The sequence below is a fragment of the Ahaetulla prasina genome, chromosome 2 (genome assembly GCF_028640845.1).
Source record: "Ahaetulla prasina isolate Xishuangbanna chromosome 2, ASM2864084v1, whole genome shotgun sequence".
NCBI lineage: Eukaryota > Metazoa > Chordata > Lepidosauria > Squamata > Colubridae > Ahaetulla > Ahaetulla prasina.
In genome coordinates this window covers 230,942,325-230,958,104 of record NC_080540.1, presented here as the reverse complement: position 1 = coordinate 230,958,104, position 15,780 = coordinate 230,942,325, and the positions used below count along the sequence as shown (strand labels likewise).

Here is a 15,780-nt window from a genome sequence, read left to right as displayed (position 1 = left end):
AGAGCCAAGTTTGCAGACCTCTGGACTAGACTTATCTTTTCCTCAAAGAACCACAAAGTGAACACTGAATTGTGCCTTTGAAGTTCTCTCATGTTTTGTTGCATGAAAGAAAAGAATTATTAGTTAATTAATAATAATTAAAGGACCACTTTTGTTTAGTGGTTAGGTAGAGGCCAGGACACTGGGAGTTGTAGTCTTGCCTTAGGCAAGCAAACCAGCTGTGTGACCTGTGTGATAATCTCACTCTCTTAGCGCACCTCACCTCACAGGGTTGTTGTTGTGGAGAGAACAGGAGGAGGAAGGACTTATTGCTGCATTATTTATCAAAAAAAGTAATAAAGGCTGGAAATAAAAATAAATAACTCCATTTCCAGCTCACCCCACCCAAGGAAGTATAACTGTACAAATTTAAAAGCAATATGAATCACAATCTATTAGTAATGAACTCCCATTTTCGAGAAGTTAAATGTCAACATAATAGCAATTCACTAGTCCTAAGCTCCTGAATGTGATTGTTTTTCTCAAAGGGAATATCAAAGGCTGATTGACTCATCAGAGTGCTTTTGAAACAGTCATATTCTACCTAAAAGATAGGCTAATGGAAAAACAAGGAAAAGGACCAACACAATGGTACCTAGCATCAAAATAGTCTTCTCAAATTACCTAGAATAGTTTTCTGTTCTGATCTCAAGGCCAGCTTACAAAAAAATGGTCTTCAAATACTGCATCTAAGTAGATTCATGCCACTGACTTTAACGGAGGCAGTAATATGTATAGTAAAAATACAAGACAACTGCAGCAAGAACTTTCTGTATGATTCTCCCAAAAAGGCAACCTGCTTCCTGGACAGAGACATGTGGACTTCAGGGAAGCCAAGGGGCAGAGCGGTCTGCTCTCTTTCCCCAACATGATCACTGGAGCTTCCAGATGGAGAACTAAAATGGAAGTGAGTGAGAGGGAAGAGTGAGTGGGACCCAGTGGAATAAGTAGCAGGCCTATGGCCTCCTGGGATTGCAAGGAAGCTGAGGATACGGGTGTGGAAGAGCCCTAATGCAGGCCCAGGGCAGGCAGGCCTGGGCCTGCACTAGGCTTCCCACAACCTTGAGGCACCCTGTGCTTCACTTAACAATCCATGCAGTCACTTAATGATCGCATCAAGCAGAGCATGAATGGGGGTCATTAAGCGAGGCAATCATGTGGGCAGGCAATCCATTACAGTTGTATGTTAAAGATGCTGGTAATAGACAAGAAATAAATGGCAAACAAAAACGGCTAACTTAACCTGAGATAACAGAATTTTGTCCAGTGGAATATAAAATAAAATCAACGGAACGGATGGCAGAGGGATACATGTGACAATGGTTTCCCTGTTTACAGCAATTCAAAAGATTTAAAGTTAATAATGATAATTTATACTAGTTACTTAATTGTTTATTTATTTATAAAATTTATCCCTCCCCCCATCTCAACTTTGGGCAGCTTACAACACATTTTAAGACTGATTTGAAAAAGATTTGCATACAAATGAATTGATTCCTAAAATTTTATTGAAATTTTATTGAAAGGATTAAATACAGACATGTATGATAAGGTATATAAAATTTATTATAATTTACAATGGGAACAATGGAAAAATGTGTGGTTTAAAGGCCTGAAATTTACACTATGTTACAATCTTAAAGAGAATTTTTATAAAGTGATGTACTATTGGTATAAGATACCAGAAAAGCTATCTAGAATGTATAAAAATACTTCAAATTTATGTTGGAAATATGAACTACAAGAAGGGTCATTTTTTTAATGCTTGGTGGACATGCAAAAAAGTTAGAAAATTTGGAGTTCAAATACACACAGATATTCAGAGGATAAATTCAACTGAAACCAGAATTTTTGGGACCGGTGGATAAGCGATTGGAAAAAAAGTCATGGAACATTGTTTTTAATATATGACAACTATAACAAAAATATTGTATACACAAAAATGGAAAGATTCAGCAATGTCTACAACAGAACCATGGTTGGTGAAAATGATGGAATTCACTGACTTGCTTAAATAGAGAAAAAACCATATGTATATTTACTGGTGTCTGGAAAGCCCTTGTGGACTTTTTCTATAAAAAATGAAGTTGTGATTGATGGTTTTGAAGATTATATAGGGCAAATTATAGAAAGAAGAGAGTCACAATTTAACTTTAGAGAGACAGAACCAGTACTCTGAAAACTGCTGGGTGAATAGTATCTTAGTAAATACAATAACGAACGGTTTACCTGTATATGAATATCATGAGTCTCTGCCAGGTTACCAAGGCTACTCAGTAATTCCTCTGTACAAGATAGTCCAAAACGGGGTGTTACTATAGGAAGTATTCTTGGATACTAAGGATATTCAAGTAATAGAAAGAATAGACGATAAATATGTGAGCACAACAGCAGTCTTGGCAACGTTTCGACGAAGTCTCATTCGTCAACTTCAGGCTTCAGCTTCGTGCTTCTGGGAGCAATGTGTGATCTATATATATATATATATATATATATATATATATATATATATATATATATATATATATATAGTTTAATAGAATATATATATTCTATTAAACTATAATTAAAAAGGCTTTAAGCTCATTTTCAAGATTCATTGAATCATTTCATTATTATGAAAACATAATGTAACATAGCAAAATAATGGTTATCATCTAATAAAAATAAAGCACCAAGTGTATGCAAATTCAGGCTTAAACTAATAATTATATACAGTGCTATTTGATTCTAGAAAGTTCATATCTAGCACAAAATTAATATGTATATAACAGAGTTATTATTTATAACAAGCTTGTGAAATAAGCCACTGATGTGGCCTATTTTCCAAAAATAATTTATAAAAGAGACAGTGAAATTAACCTTCACTACATTCAGTGAAATTAATGTTCTTAAATTCAGAATTCATTCCCCCCCAAAATGTGATTGTAACTGACTCAATTCTTTGAATGTCATTGTGGCTATTTTTTTTTAAAGGTAACATTTTCTATCTCCTCTCATCACCTGTGGCCCATCCTTTGATCTACACACCAAAATTACCCCAACATTTTAGAAGTCAATCTGAAAATGAAAAGAAAGCTATGTAGTGCAAAAGATTGGTTCCTGGGAGCTGTAGGGAGTCTCACATACAAAAAAAAGAAAAGAAAAAAAAGAAATTGGATGGGAACTGAAGAATAAAATGTAAAGACCAGGATAAAACTATAGCTGTATAGTGGTCATATGTAATGAAATATAGCTAATGTTTAATAATGTTCTCCTTCTAATAGATTAGAACTTTCAGTTTGATTTTCACTTTTGGCAGATCTGTAAAAATTAAAGCAATACCTTCCGTAGACCGATACCATTCTAGGCAAAACATGAGGCATCCTGTTATCCTATCTGAATGAGTGCTTATAATCCCTGACTTGTAGCAGTACAGGAACAGGAGTTCAATATAAAACATCTAGGCAATACGTGGTTTTATATTGCAAGATCATTTTGTTGCATAAAAAACCTAAACATAAGGTACAAAGAAATTATATATACTGCTCTGTGGGGGGAAAACTCAGCTTACTTACTTTTTTCCCCAGAATTCCTTGAACAAATCTGAAAAGATCGAAAAAGGGAATTAGAAAAATGAATGGATAAGTCTGGTGATCAACCATAAAATCAATTATTATTTCAATCTGGTATGCTTCACAAGGGTCTTGACTATAACTTCTGGAATTCCCTGTTACTTTAATTCCAAATACATCCAAAGGATGCCATATCCAAAGGATGCCATATCACGCCCTCGTGATGTCTCGCCTGGATTACTGCAACGCTCTCTACATGGGGCTCCCCTTGAAGGGCATCCGGAGGCTGCAGTTAGTCCAGAATGCGGCTGCGCGGGTGATAGAGGGAGCCCCTTGTGGCTCCCGTATGACACCTATCCTGCGCAGACTGCACTGGCTACCTGTGGCCTTCCGGGTGCGCTTCAAGGTCTTGGTAACCACCTTTAAAGCGCTCCATGGCATAGGGCCGGGTTATTTACGGGACCGCCTACTGCTACCGAATACCTCTCACCGACCCGTGCGCTCTCACAGAGAGGGACTCCTCAGGGTGCCGTCAGCGAGGCAGTGTCGTCTGGCGACGCCCAGGGGAAGGGCCTTCTCTGTGGGGGCTCCCACCCTCTGGAACGAACTACCCCCAGGACTTCGTCAACTTCCGGACCTCCGAACCTTCCGTCGCGAGCTTAAAACACACTTATTCATTCGCGCAGGACTGGATTAGATTTTAAATTTATGGGTTTTAAATGGGTTTTATTTTTTATATTGTTTTTAAACATTTTAACATTTTTAAACATTTGGCCTTTTAGAATAAGTTTTTTAATTGTTATTTTACTTTGTATTTATGTGTTTTTATTTGCCTGTGAACCGCCCTGAGTCCTTCGGGAGATAGGGCGGTATATAAATACGATTAATAAATAAATAATAAATAAATATTTGGAAAGACTGCAAGAAATGAACACTTTGTGTGGCGGTTAATGAGGCTGTGCAAATGTGCACAAGCTAAGGATTTTGATCTTAAATGTGCACAAGCTGTTGATAATTAACAGTAGACAACTGGTTATTACTATGTTTCCTGTGACAACTAAATAGATAACATACAAAATCAAGTGAAAGCATAATTGTATGTTATAGTTATGGGCATATTTTTAAGAAAGTAAGAACTTTTGGCTCTGTATCAGAAAACTGAAGTGTTCTATTTTGATAAGTGGCATTTTATATGGCATAAATAACTTTCATTGACAATACCCTGAAAATGTGAATTCTAATTTCACGTCTATCCTACATTATTTAATTGATACTATCTCTCTCTCTTCGACACGGGCTTTTTAGTAAAATTTATCTGCTTTTGAGCAACACAGAGAAAAAGGCATTGTTCTTAAAATCTTAAAATAGATCAGGTATGGGTGGGTTCCACAGTCATTGCATTGTGATGGCTAATATAATTTATGCGGTAATTCAGAACTTTGCTCTTTCTAAATTAATTAGACGTGGCTACAAACACTTCTGGTCAAATAGCATTTTATAATGCAAGCTATTTAAAATGTGGCTACTGAAGTCATGTGTTCTGTCTCCTTCCCCACTTCGGAACAACGAGCTGGCCTTCAGCCAGTGGATTCACGGCTCTTATCAGTCCTGGCAGGGAAATCGCAGCTGCCTGCCAAAGTTCAAACAAGTGACTCACGGAACAAGACTCTCAGCTCTTTTTGAAACGGTTCAGCTAGCTTTTGCTTTCCGTGGAGTGAGAGCAGCCCCAAAGCTCCTTATATATCCTGTGGGGTGGGGATCCTGCCCCACCCTTCCCTTTGATGACACTGCCTCTCTAATCTTCTGAAGCGTGGGTTGATCCAAGCTTGATTATTATCAGCTGGGTCTGAAGGCGTAGCCTGGGGAAGGGAGGAATCAGGGGATGGTGGCTTCATTATGTCCGCCGACTGGTCTGGTTCTGGCTCCTGGAGCTGGGCCAAAGGAATCGGTGAGCCCAAGGTAAGCCTTACAGGCCCTTCCCCCTCACTCTCGGAGTCACTGTTGGGCATGGGGCCAGGTTAGGGGGCTGGAGTCACAACATCATGCTTCTGTGTGTAGTGTTCTCAAATGCATAAAAATATTTCATTATAACCCACCTAGAAAAATGTGTAAACTAGTCTCTTGGTGGGGCATGTGGGAGCTAGGTGGTCCTGGCCCCCACAGTATAAACATAGACCATCTCTGCACCTTTGTGCCTTTTCTGTATCAGTCAGATGAGGATGAGAGCCCCTGATCTGCATAGGCTCCTCTGGAGATGTTTTCTCAAGGCAAGGTGTGGACAGAGATGCTTGACAAAGATGTTTACTATTTTGCTTAGTGGGCAGAGATGTTTGTTAGCTCATGCTCTAGTTTTTGCTGTTAACTATTGTAAGACACAGTTGAACTAATTCCTGCATGTCTTGTTAGCTCATCTAGAATTTCATCTGCCAACCCTTCCTGAAACTGACTGATAAGTGCACAAGTTCATCCAGGCCAGAAAGATTAGCTGGAAAGTTCTTACATATTCAGCCACTGAGTGGCACCATTGTTTCAGTTCTCAATTTTGGCAATGTGCTGTCACAGGGTCAGAATAAACGGGTTTAGATCTCTCAACGAAATTCAGTAGTCATCGAGTAGCGGGCTCTGTTGTGTTAACAAGGATGTGGCCCACTTACTGGTAGTAACAATTCTAGATAAAAGGCTGATTATAAACCCACCTCGATGTCTTTCTGTTGAAAAATCCTCCCCATACATGTTCATATATAGATTGAATTGTGCCCAAAAGGTAACAAATTGATATAGCATCCCAACTCAAGGCCCATGGGATGCTTAGATCTGGTCCATGGGCCCCCTGGAAACAGTAAAGGACTGGCCCATGGTGCCTCTGCCAGCAAAAATGGAGCTCATTCATTTTCACTGACAGAGGGCTGCAGGAAGCTGTCACAGCTCAAAATGGAGCCTGTTGTGACTCCAGCCCCCGAACGTGGCCCCATGTCCGAAAGTGACTCTGAGAGTGAGTGGGAAGGGCCGGTAAGGCTTACCTCAGGCTCACCGATTCCTTTGGCCCGGCTCCAGGAGCCAGAATCAGACCAGTCGGAGGACGTAATGAGACCGTCATCCCCTGATTCCTCCCTTCCCCAGGCTACGCCTTCAGACCCAGCTGATAATAATAATCAAGCTTGGATTAACCCGCGCTTCAGAAGATTAGAGAGGCGGCGTCATGAAAGGAAAGGGTGAGGCAGGAGCCCCACCCCACAGGATATATAAGGAGCTTTGGGGCTGCTCTCACCCCACGGGAAGCAAAAGCTAGCTGAACCATTTCAAAAAGAGCTGAAAGTCTTGCTCTGTGAGTTACTTGTTTGAACTTTGGCAGGCAGCTGCGATTTCTCTGCCAGGACTGATAAGAGCCGTGAATCCACTGGCTGAAGGCCAACTCGTTGATCCGAAGTGGGGAAGGAGACAGAACAGAGCCCGGTGGCCACACGCACCCCTCCCGAACTCTGTTTTCACTGGCAGAGGGCAAAACAGACGACTAGCAAAAGTGGCATTTGATCACAAGGCAAGAGACATCGAGAAATTCCTACACTGGAGACAATGGATCCCCCACAAGCCCTGCACGGGCCACCACAGATGCCCCTGACACAAATGACTTTGAGCTGGCCATGCCCACCCCAGCCACAGCCACCCTGATGATGCTCACCCCGGCCTCCCAAGATCAAACACAACCCTGATGCAGCCCTCAATGAAATTGAATTTGATACCCTTGCAATAGGACATTTTCTGCAAGAGTGGGGAATGGTTGCTGCTGCAGTCACTGCTTATGCTGACTGGACTTGTAATGTTTGCGTTTGGGCTGTGAATAAAGCAAGCTGCTTAGTCAGCTGGGTATCCCCAATGGCAAGTTTCTCTATGCTGTTTATTTTTCTCAGTGTGACTGTTAGTTAAAGTTTCACTCCCAAATCAGCTGAGAGTTAATGAGGCTGGAAACAAACTGTTCTGCTTCTGATTTCAATTACTGACTCAACAAAGTTGCTATGGTAGTTCACAGTTTACTCAGGGTAAAAGAGATAACAGTCAAAGCATACAAGTCAAAATAGAGTGTCTGAGAAATGAAGAGTGAAGAACACTCCAAAATCATTCCAAGATTCCAAGAGCTGGATAAGGGTTGTCAGTCATTCCAGAAATGAGAATTTCATGGGAAGAATCCACCTGAATTGTCATGCAAGAGCTAGAATCAGACAATTGTTTCCAGCAAAGAAATGAGGATGAGGGCTGGGTCTTAAATCAGGCTGCAGTCAGTCACCATTATTCAAGAGATTTGTCCCTTTCTTGGCAACCTCTCTGCTTTGCTCTCCTCTCTACTTGCAGAATCTGATTGCTCCAGCTGTTCATGTGATGCCTATATTTGATTACTTTTATATGATTCTTGTATCTCCTGAGGCTGAAATTCCACAGGTTCTGCTGAAATCTCTTCTTCAAAATTAAAATCAGTATCTGAGTTTGTCCCACAATACATATATTCTACCATAACGTATTAGTTTTCAAGTTCCCAGCAAGGCAAACAGAAAAAAGTATTTTCCAATGGAATGGCAATGCAGTGTTAATCTTTCTAAAAGCTTTCAAGACATAGATATGTTCCAGGCTAAGAAATCTGGTAAATAGTGGGAGCCCATATGATTCTGGTTAAAGTTATTTGTAGAGATTTATCTTGTCTGCCTTCATAGTTTTTTTAATGCTGTTTTATTATTTATTTGGATTGTGCTTTCATATATTATTAGCTGTCTGGAATTACTAAGGCAAGATGGGTGACTATATCCAATGAATCAACCAATGAATCAATCAATCAATCAGGCTACATAGAAATTGAAGAGGAGAAGGACGTCTCTTCACATGAGCAGAAATATATGACTATGCTCATATATACATAATCAGCCAGTGCTGTCTGAAAAACATTGTAAGTCACCCAAAATTGCTTAAGAAGGGCAGTCATATAAATAAATACCTTTAATACTTGAACTTTCATAAAAGTGTAGCATTATTCTGTTTATACTTTTATGTTATTCACACATGAGCTCTGAGTTCAGTTCAATAACCTTTAAGATGTTAGAAAAGTTATATGCCCATAAATGTGTTATATAAGAGCCCTGGTAGCACAGTGATTATAATGCAATATTATAGCAGGCTAATTCTGCATTCCATTGCCAGCAATTCAATCCTACCATCCTTCCAAGGTCAGTAAAATGAGGACCCAGATTGTTGGAGGCATAATGCTGATTCTGTAAAATGTTTAGATAGGACTGGAAAGCACTATGAAGCAGTATATAAATCTAAGTGTTATTGCTATTGCTGTTACTACATCAATACCGGCATTAGTTTCTCTGTAGTTGCTTTTCTTCACTTTTCAAACATTTTGGCAATATTTTTGAGAAAATTCCAAATACTGTGAAATTATTCCTAGCATGGTATGAGCCTATTAGATACGCATAAAATAGAAACAGATGTCACATGTTAGTCTTTGCTTTAATTTTTGGTAATCCATGTCCTCTTTCTTTCATCATTCTTAAAAAATGTTGCTGCTTAAATCATACAGGAAGAACTATCTGGTTTACCTTTCAGTTTCCTGAATTGATTCTTTGGTGGCTTCCTTGTATTCTGGGAAGCATTCATTGATATCCATGCAAACTTTACCCACAAATGCCCTCTGGCCAAATTTATCTATAAAATACGAAGGAGAACAAGATTAAGAATAATTTTCTTGATCCTCACTGTTAACAAGTCTTTTCTTTTTAAATGCCAATAAATTCTGACATTACAAGCGTATCTCACAATTACAGGCACTCATTTGGAATAGAGTAGTATAGAAATAGTTCCATGCAATTCATAATGATATTTCTGTCTTTTAGCCACACCATTAGAGTTCCCCACTGCCCGAAAGCATTTACAAAATATAGGATGTAGTTGAAACAGAATGTACAGCTTGTGTGAGTGATGAGTCCAGAAAATAAATCCCTATATTATTAACTGCATAGAAAATAACTGAAGGATTGAAGTGTGTTATACTCAACACAGGAATATCATTAATTGATCCAGTCCACAGTGACAAAGTCAATCTGAATAATACTTGGAACTTTTGAAAATTTCTCATTTCCTGTAAAAGTAGGATCTACCGATACTTGCAACTTTTGTTTACTTTTTTTAAAAGTAAAATTCTCAAGTTCCACTAACCCAGAAACCAGATACAAACTAGTCATGTGGGCACACAGACATATACTAAGAAAAAAAAAGATGCCTCACACACTTAGTCCAGGAATTTGAAATCAATAGTCCTGATTTTCCTTCATGTGTTCTTTTACTGAAAACTAATTTGAGAAGGAAATACATTTTAATTATTGTTATTATTAGATAACTGTACTTACGAAAGCCTTACCAATCTACTTTTAATCACTGACCAATAAATCACAGTTTATTTTCTGCTAGCCCATTCTAAAAGTTCTTGACAATCTTACAATCTTACCTATAATGTCAGCCAGAAGCAAAGCAGCATCTGTGTGAATTGTGGCAAAATAGCAAGCTGTAGTTGTACCATTCTTGAGTGTTCGTCTCTGTAGAGAGAAAAAAACATCGCAATTTATTTGTTTCAGGAAAGAATAATGCAGTGAATAATACTACTATTTTCTTAAAAAATCTGTCACATCTATATAATCAATGACAATTGTCAGGACAAAAATATTATAGAAAAAATACCTCATACTACCTCATGTCATCTATTTTTTTTTAAAAAAAATTCTTAGCGTTGTATTAACTTAACAGTATATCTAATGTGTCCTAGGGTTCTATCTTTCCTGGGTTGGCTTGTTTTTTCCCTTCTATCTCTTGAGAACTACTAAGGATTCAGGTATGGCCCTCAGCAAACAAAGCAGAAACTATTACTCTTTTTCCTGTACAAAGATTTAGTTCAAATTATGCAAAACAAACATGCTGTTTCTTGTCTCCAGTTTAGCATATTGTTAAGCATTATAATTTATTCAGTAAATCACTGTGAAACAAATCCACCATGTAAATATAGCCAGTGATAAATCAGAATAGCTGGTTTATTCTGTTTAATCTGAATGACTAATATGTAGGTGTGTACAGTTTATAGACTCTCGTTTTACTTTTTCCTTTGTACAAACTGTTCTTTGTCCAAAATTTTTCCTGAAATATATGTTTTTTACAAATCATATCAACTTGCATCTTGTCTTTCCATATGGTGGATTTGATTTTCCAGAGAAAGTAGAAGAAAAGCAAAAAGAGTGTATATTAAAGGGAAGCGGAGTGATAGGATTGGTCATTTTTAAACTGATTATAGAATTAAGACTACATCATATTGAATGGACTCTAATCAGCTAAATTGCGCCACAGTCCCATTTCTAACCTCTCATTAATCCAATCTATTCAGAGTTGGCTCTCTCTTTAAATCCCACAGATTTCAAAGAAAGAAAAAACTTCATGCCCCATTGCACTATTGAGGTTAGTTGCACTTAAATATGGCTAATCTCATGAGCAGAGATTAAAAATGATGCATGCATCTAATTAGCGTTTCATAAAGTATTCCATCAAAACAACACTATTATATTAACGTAGCCTTTCCTGTTTTATAAATCAGATGTAATAACTAGGAAATCATCCATACGTATTTAAAGAGTTGAAAACTACTCCATGCAAAACTAATTGTATAAAACATTGATTTCCTGCATAAACATATGTGTTCACTAGGGCTAGGCAGCATTTTGGATTTGATTCCTCAAAGCTGTTTCAGAAAGGACATATTATGAGCTCTTTAAAGGAGCCATGTTTTTCCCCAGAATTGTACGTTGATCTTTGCAGCTATTTTAAAGAGCTGCAGATGGATAGTTCTGCAGTACTTTCCTGAAATCAAGTCCAAATAATTACTCAATTTTTTATATCTTTTTGACTTCAGTGGGATTTCTTCCAAACAACAGAGTTTTGCATTTTATTTTATTCATCAAATTTATACACCATTCATCTCACAAACTACCGTAAGTGACTCTGAGTGGTTTACAAATAAACACCATAAAATCCTACAGAAATAGAGAAAGTCCAAATGATGGAAAGAGCACCCTCAAGACACCGATATTCCCAGGTTGCGTAATACTCTTGGGTATCCACGCTAGTTTACAGAGCCAGATCTTGATGCTCTTCTAAAAAAACAGAAGAATGGAAGCCGGTGTACCTCAGGGGACAAGATGTTCCATAGGACAGGAGCAACAGCAGAGAAGGTTCTCCTCCTAGAACCCACTAGTGCAAATTCTTTGGCCAATGAGATCCATAACATGTCCTTTCTGCCTAACTGGGTAGGATCAAGACAGTTCCTCCGATGGGACCCATGCCACAAAGGGCTGTAAAGGTCATAATCAACATCTTGAATTGGACCCACAAGCAAATTTAAATTTTAAGTTTTAAAGTAATTTTTAGCTTTATCTGCTCATGCTTTAATTATCGGGGAGCAGACCATGACATAGAGGTTTAATTATTCTAGCTTTAGAATAATGTTTACTATATACTCCATTGCTCCTGTTTATTCATGAATTATACATGTTGAACTGTAAGGAATCAGGAAGAAGAATTTTTTCTTTGTAGGTTTGTATTGAATTAGAAATGAAGAATTCAGAAGAAGAGATAAAGGATTATCAAATTATTATATAAAATTCATCACAACCTTTTCCAAATAATATTTTTTATATAATTGTAAACCATAGTAATAGTAGGGAAAGGACCCTGAGATGTTTATGGTGATAAGGAAAAAAGGTGCAATAGATAGGGACAAACTGACAAGTAGACAGACAGATCTGTCTTACCACAGCTCTAGTGTACACTTCTTCAGCAAAATCAATTTTTTTGAATTCAGCCTCTACTGGATAAGTGGTTTTTTCCAACCATTTCAAAAGAGTCAGATTTCCTCGTATCCCTGTAAAGGAATACTGTGGGGCATGGATATGTGCATCAACCAAACCTGGCATGAAGAATTCACTGGGAAAGAAAAGTATGAGAAACAAGCACATCAACTTTCCAAACGTTATTATTTGCATTTTATTAAATCCAGTGATTTCAAGTAACAGTGATATTAACATTATCATATATTCATGATGATGTAATCACACAAATGTTGCAGTTTTTTACAGTACAGTTTTGCATCATCATGATGTCTGACACAAGCATGTAAATACAATATTTGTGTTATGACATTATCATACATCATTTTCTCCTGCTTCTTCAGATCCCCTGATCAAATCTCACCTGCATGTCTTAATATGCTTGTGGAATAATCTTAGCTTGAAACCAAAGCACCTGAAGATTGTATATATATTACTATTACCTTTTCACATGAACAAATACCATATTAACTTACAGTGTATGTGGTTAATATTGATAGATGGAGCAAATGGTTAGGTCATACATATTATTGCCAGCATTATGCAAGCAGTTGGTCCTGTGTCTATATATTTATAACTTGTATATGCATAATTGCATATAGGAAACTGGTTCTGCTTCTCATCTACACTTTTGATATCATGAATATATATATATATATATATATATGTTTTCTGAGGTTTTCGCGGGTGTTTGTATGTAGGTCTTTGGTTATTCAGGTTTTCTCCCGCGTAAAATTAGAAGTGTTTGGCGACGTTTCGACGAAATCTCATTCGTCATCTTCAGGCTTCAGCTTCGTGCTTCTGGGAGCAACGTGTGATCGCAGCTGTTTCTTCCTTTTTAACTGCTAGTGGGGGTTTGAACTGATTGGGTAGGAGCTTGGCTGTGCTCTGATTGAATATATATATATATATATATATAGAGAGAGAGAGAGAGATAGATATATATATAGATATATATATAGATATATAGATATATAGATATAGATATAGATATAGATATATAGATATATATATAGATATAGATATATATATATATATATATATATATATATATATATTCTGGGAGCAATGATTGCTCACAGAAGCTTGAAGCTGAAGCCTGAAGATGACGAATGAGACTTCATCGAAACGTTGCCAAGACACTTCCAATTTTACGCGGGAGAAAACCCGAATAACCAAAGACCTACATACAAATACCGTGAAAATCTCAGAAAACAAATATATATATATATATATATATATATATTTGTTTTATAAATTTTATATATATATATATATATATATATATATATATATATATATATATATATATAATTTATAAATATAAATGATATATATATCATTTTCATTCAAGAAATTGATGCAACCTAGATGTTATCTACATGGTGCTTCCTTTTCCTGTTTTCCCCACACAATAACTCAGTTTATTGAAATAGGCTAGGTTAAGAGAGAATGAGTGGATTAAAGTCAGACAATGAACTTCTGTGGGGGAGGATGGACGTGTCGCTTCTACATAACACTTTAACCACTACACTATATGAGTTGTCTAATTAGGAATAATATTTATATTCTTTCCTAAGTTTGAAAGCTACTTTTCTGTTCGACAAACTCTCAGTTTACAATAACAAAATATGACAATAAAACAATTTAACAATGACAGAACCTTAACAGGAGTGAGTCAGCCTAATTCCAATGCTTGCAATGACTTGGAAAAACATGATTTGGCTGAAGAGGATTTGACTTTTTTTTTTTATGTTTGTTGGTACTGTATGGGAGGGATACAAAAATATGGCTAGCATGCCTACAAAACCTACTGTTTCCCACAAAAATGTACATAAAGATGTGCCAAGATGTGGAAAAGGAGAAAGGCAGGTTCAGCTTTTGCTTATAATAAACTGTTTCACAAGGATCTACAAGATGACGGAAATGGAAGCTTCCTGAAATAATAAAGCCTGCCACACAATTTATGTCATCTCCAAGTCATTGATAAGACATGTTATACAGGTAGTCCTCAACTTACAAGCATTTGTTTAGTAACAGTTTGAAGTTACAATGGCACTGAAAAAGTGACATACAACCCTTTTTTACACTTACAACTGTCTTACAACAGTCATAAGATCCCCATGGTCACATGATCAAAATTCAGATGCTTGACAATTGGCTCATATTTATGATGGTTGTAGTGCCCCAGAGTCATGTGATCACCTTTTGTGACCTTCTGACAAGCAAAGTTAATGGGGAAGACAGATTCACTTCACTTAAGAAATGCAGTGATTCCCTTAATAACTGTGGAAAGAAAGGTTGTAAAATGGGGCAAAAGCTCATTTAACCACTGTCTTGCTTAGCGACAGAAATTTTGGGTTCAGTTGTGGTACTAAGTGAAGGACTGCCTGTATTTGGTCTATTTTTCTCTGCACTACACAGGTACCATTATTTCTGGATAAATGAGGAATTAGGAGACAAAATTATGATAGCAGTCATCCTGTCCTATAGTATTGGAGTAATGTTCTAGAACAGTGATGGCTAACCTTTTCCAGACTGAGTGCCCAAAGCACACATGCATGTGAACCCCCAAAATACAATGCGCATGTGATCCTCTACATGCGCCCTGCATGCACCACCCCCACCCCCTCCCCCTGCGCATGCACGTATGGCCCCTACATGCACCCCACACATGCTCACGCGGGTCTCTGCACACACTCTGCCTCCTGTACATGCGCACATGGCCCCCTTCACGCGCCCCACCCCATGCATGCGTACATGGCCCCCCGCACGCACCCCACCCCCATGCATGCATGTGCGGCCTCCCACACACGTGCCATAGGTTTGCCATCATGGCTCTAGAAAATAGAGATAGGGTTGAGGAGAAAAATTAGCTTATGATGGCTGTAGAGGAGTCAGGGTTTGTTTAAAAGTATTTTCACTGCACTATATCATAGCTGATTAAAAAGCAGTAGCCTATGGGTGTCCAACCTTGGCAACTTTAAGACCTGTGGAGTTCAACTCCCAGAATTTCCAAGTCAGCTGGGTGGAGAATTTTGGAAGTTGAAGTCCGTAAGCCTTAAAAGTGTAGAGATTGGATACCCCTGCAGTAGTCTGAGTGCATCAGGGCTGTTTCAAGTTGAAAAGGGGGCTCTCTTTCAGGAAAAAACAGATCCAAGTGGTTTGTAAGCCTTTCAGTCTTCCTAGTTAATTTTGCCTCCAGAAGCAGAAGATTATGAGAAGTTGTAGCAACAATGCTGACTTGGCAAATTTTGGATGCTTAAGTGAAGAAT

The 15,780-nt window shown here is 37.9% G+C and overlaps 1 protein-coding gene across 2 annotated transcripts in view; it reads right to left on the bottom strand.

Moving 5' to 3' along the window:
* The window catches only part of GDA (guanine deaminase), a 58,039-nt gene that overhangs the window by 17,025 nt on the left and 25,234 nt on the right, over positions 1 to 15,780 (bottom strand). For both annotated transcript variants that reach the window (XM_058165787.1, XM_058165786.1), the window contains exons 3-7: positions 12,431 to 12,602; positions 10,087 to 10,174; positions 9,182 to 9,287; positions 3,597 to 3,624; positions 2,269 to 2,376 (exon numbers count right to left, since the gene is read on the bottom strand). In XM_058165787.1, coding sequence (XP_058021770.1) covers positions 2,269 to 2,376; positions 3,597 to 3,624; positions 9,182 to 9,287; positions 10,087 to 10,174; positions 12,431 to 12,602 — 502 coding nt within the window. The remainder of the gene's footprint in view (positions 1 to 2,268; positions 2,377 to 3,596; positions 3,625 to 9,181; positions 9,288 to 10,086; positions 10,175 to 12,430; positions 12,603 to 15,780) is intronic.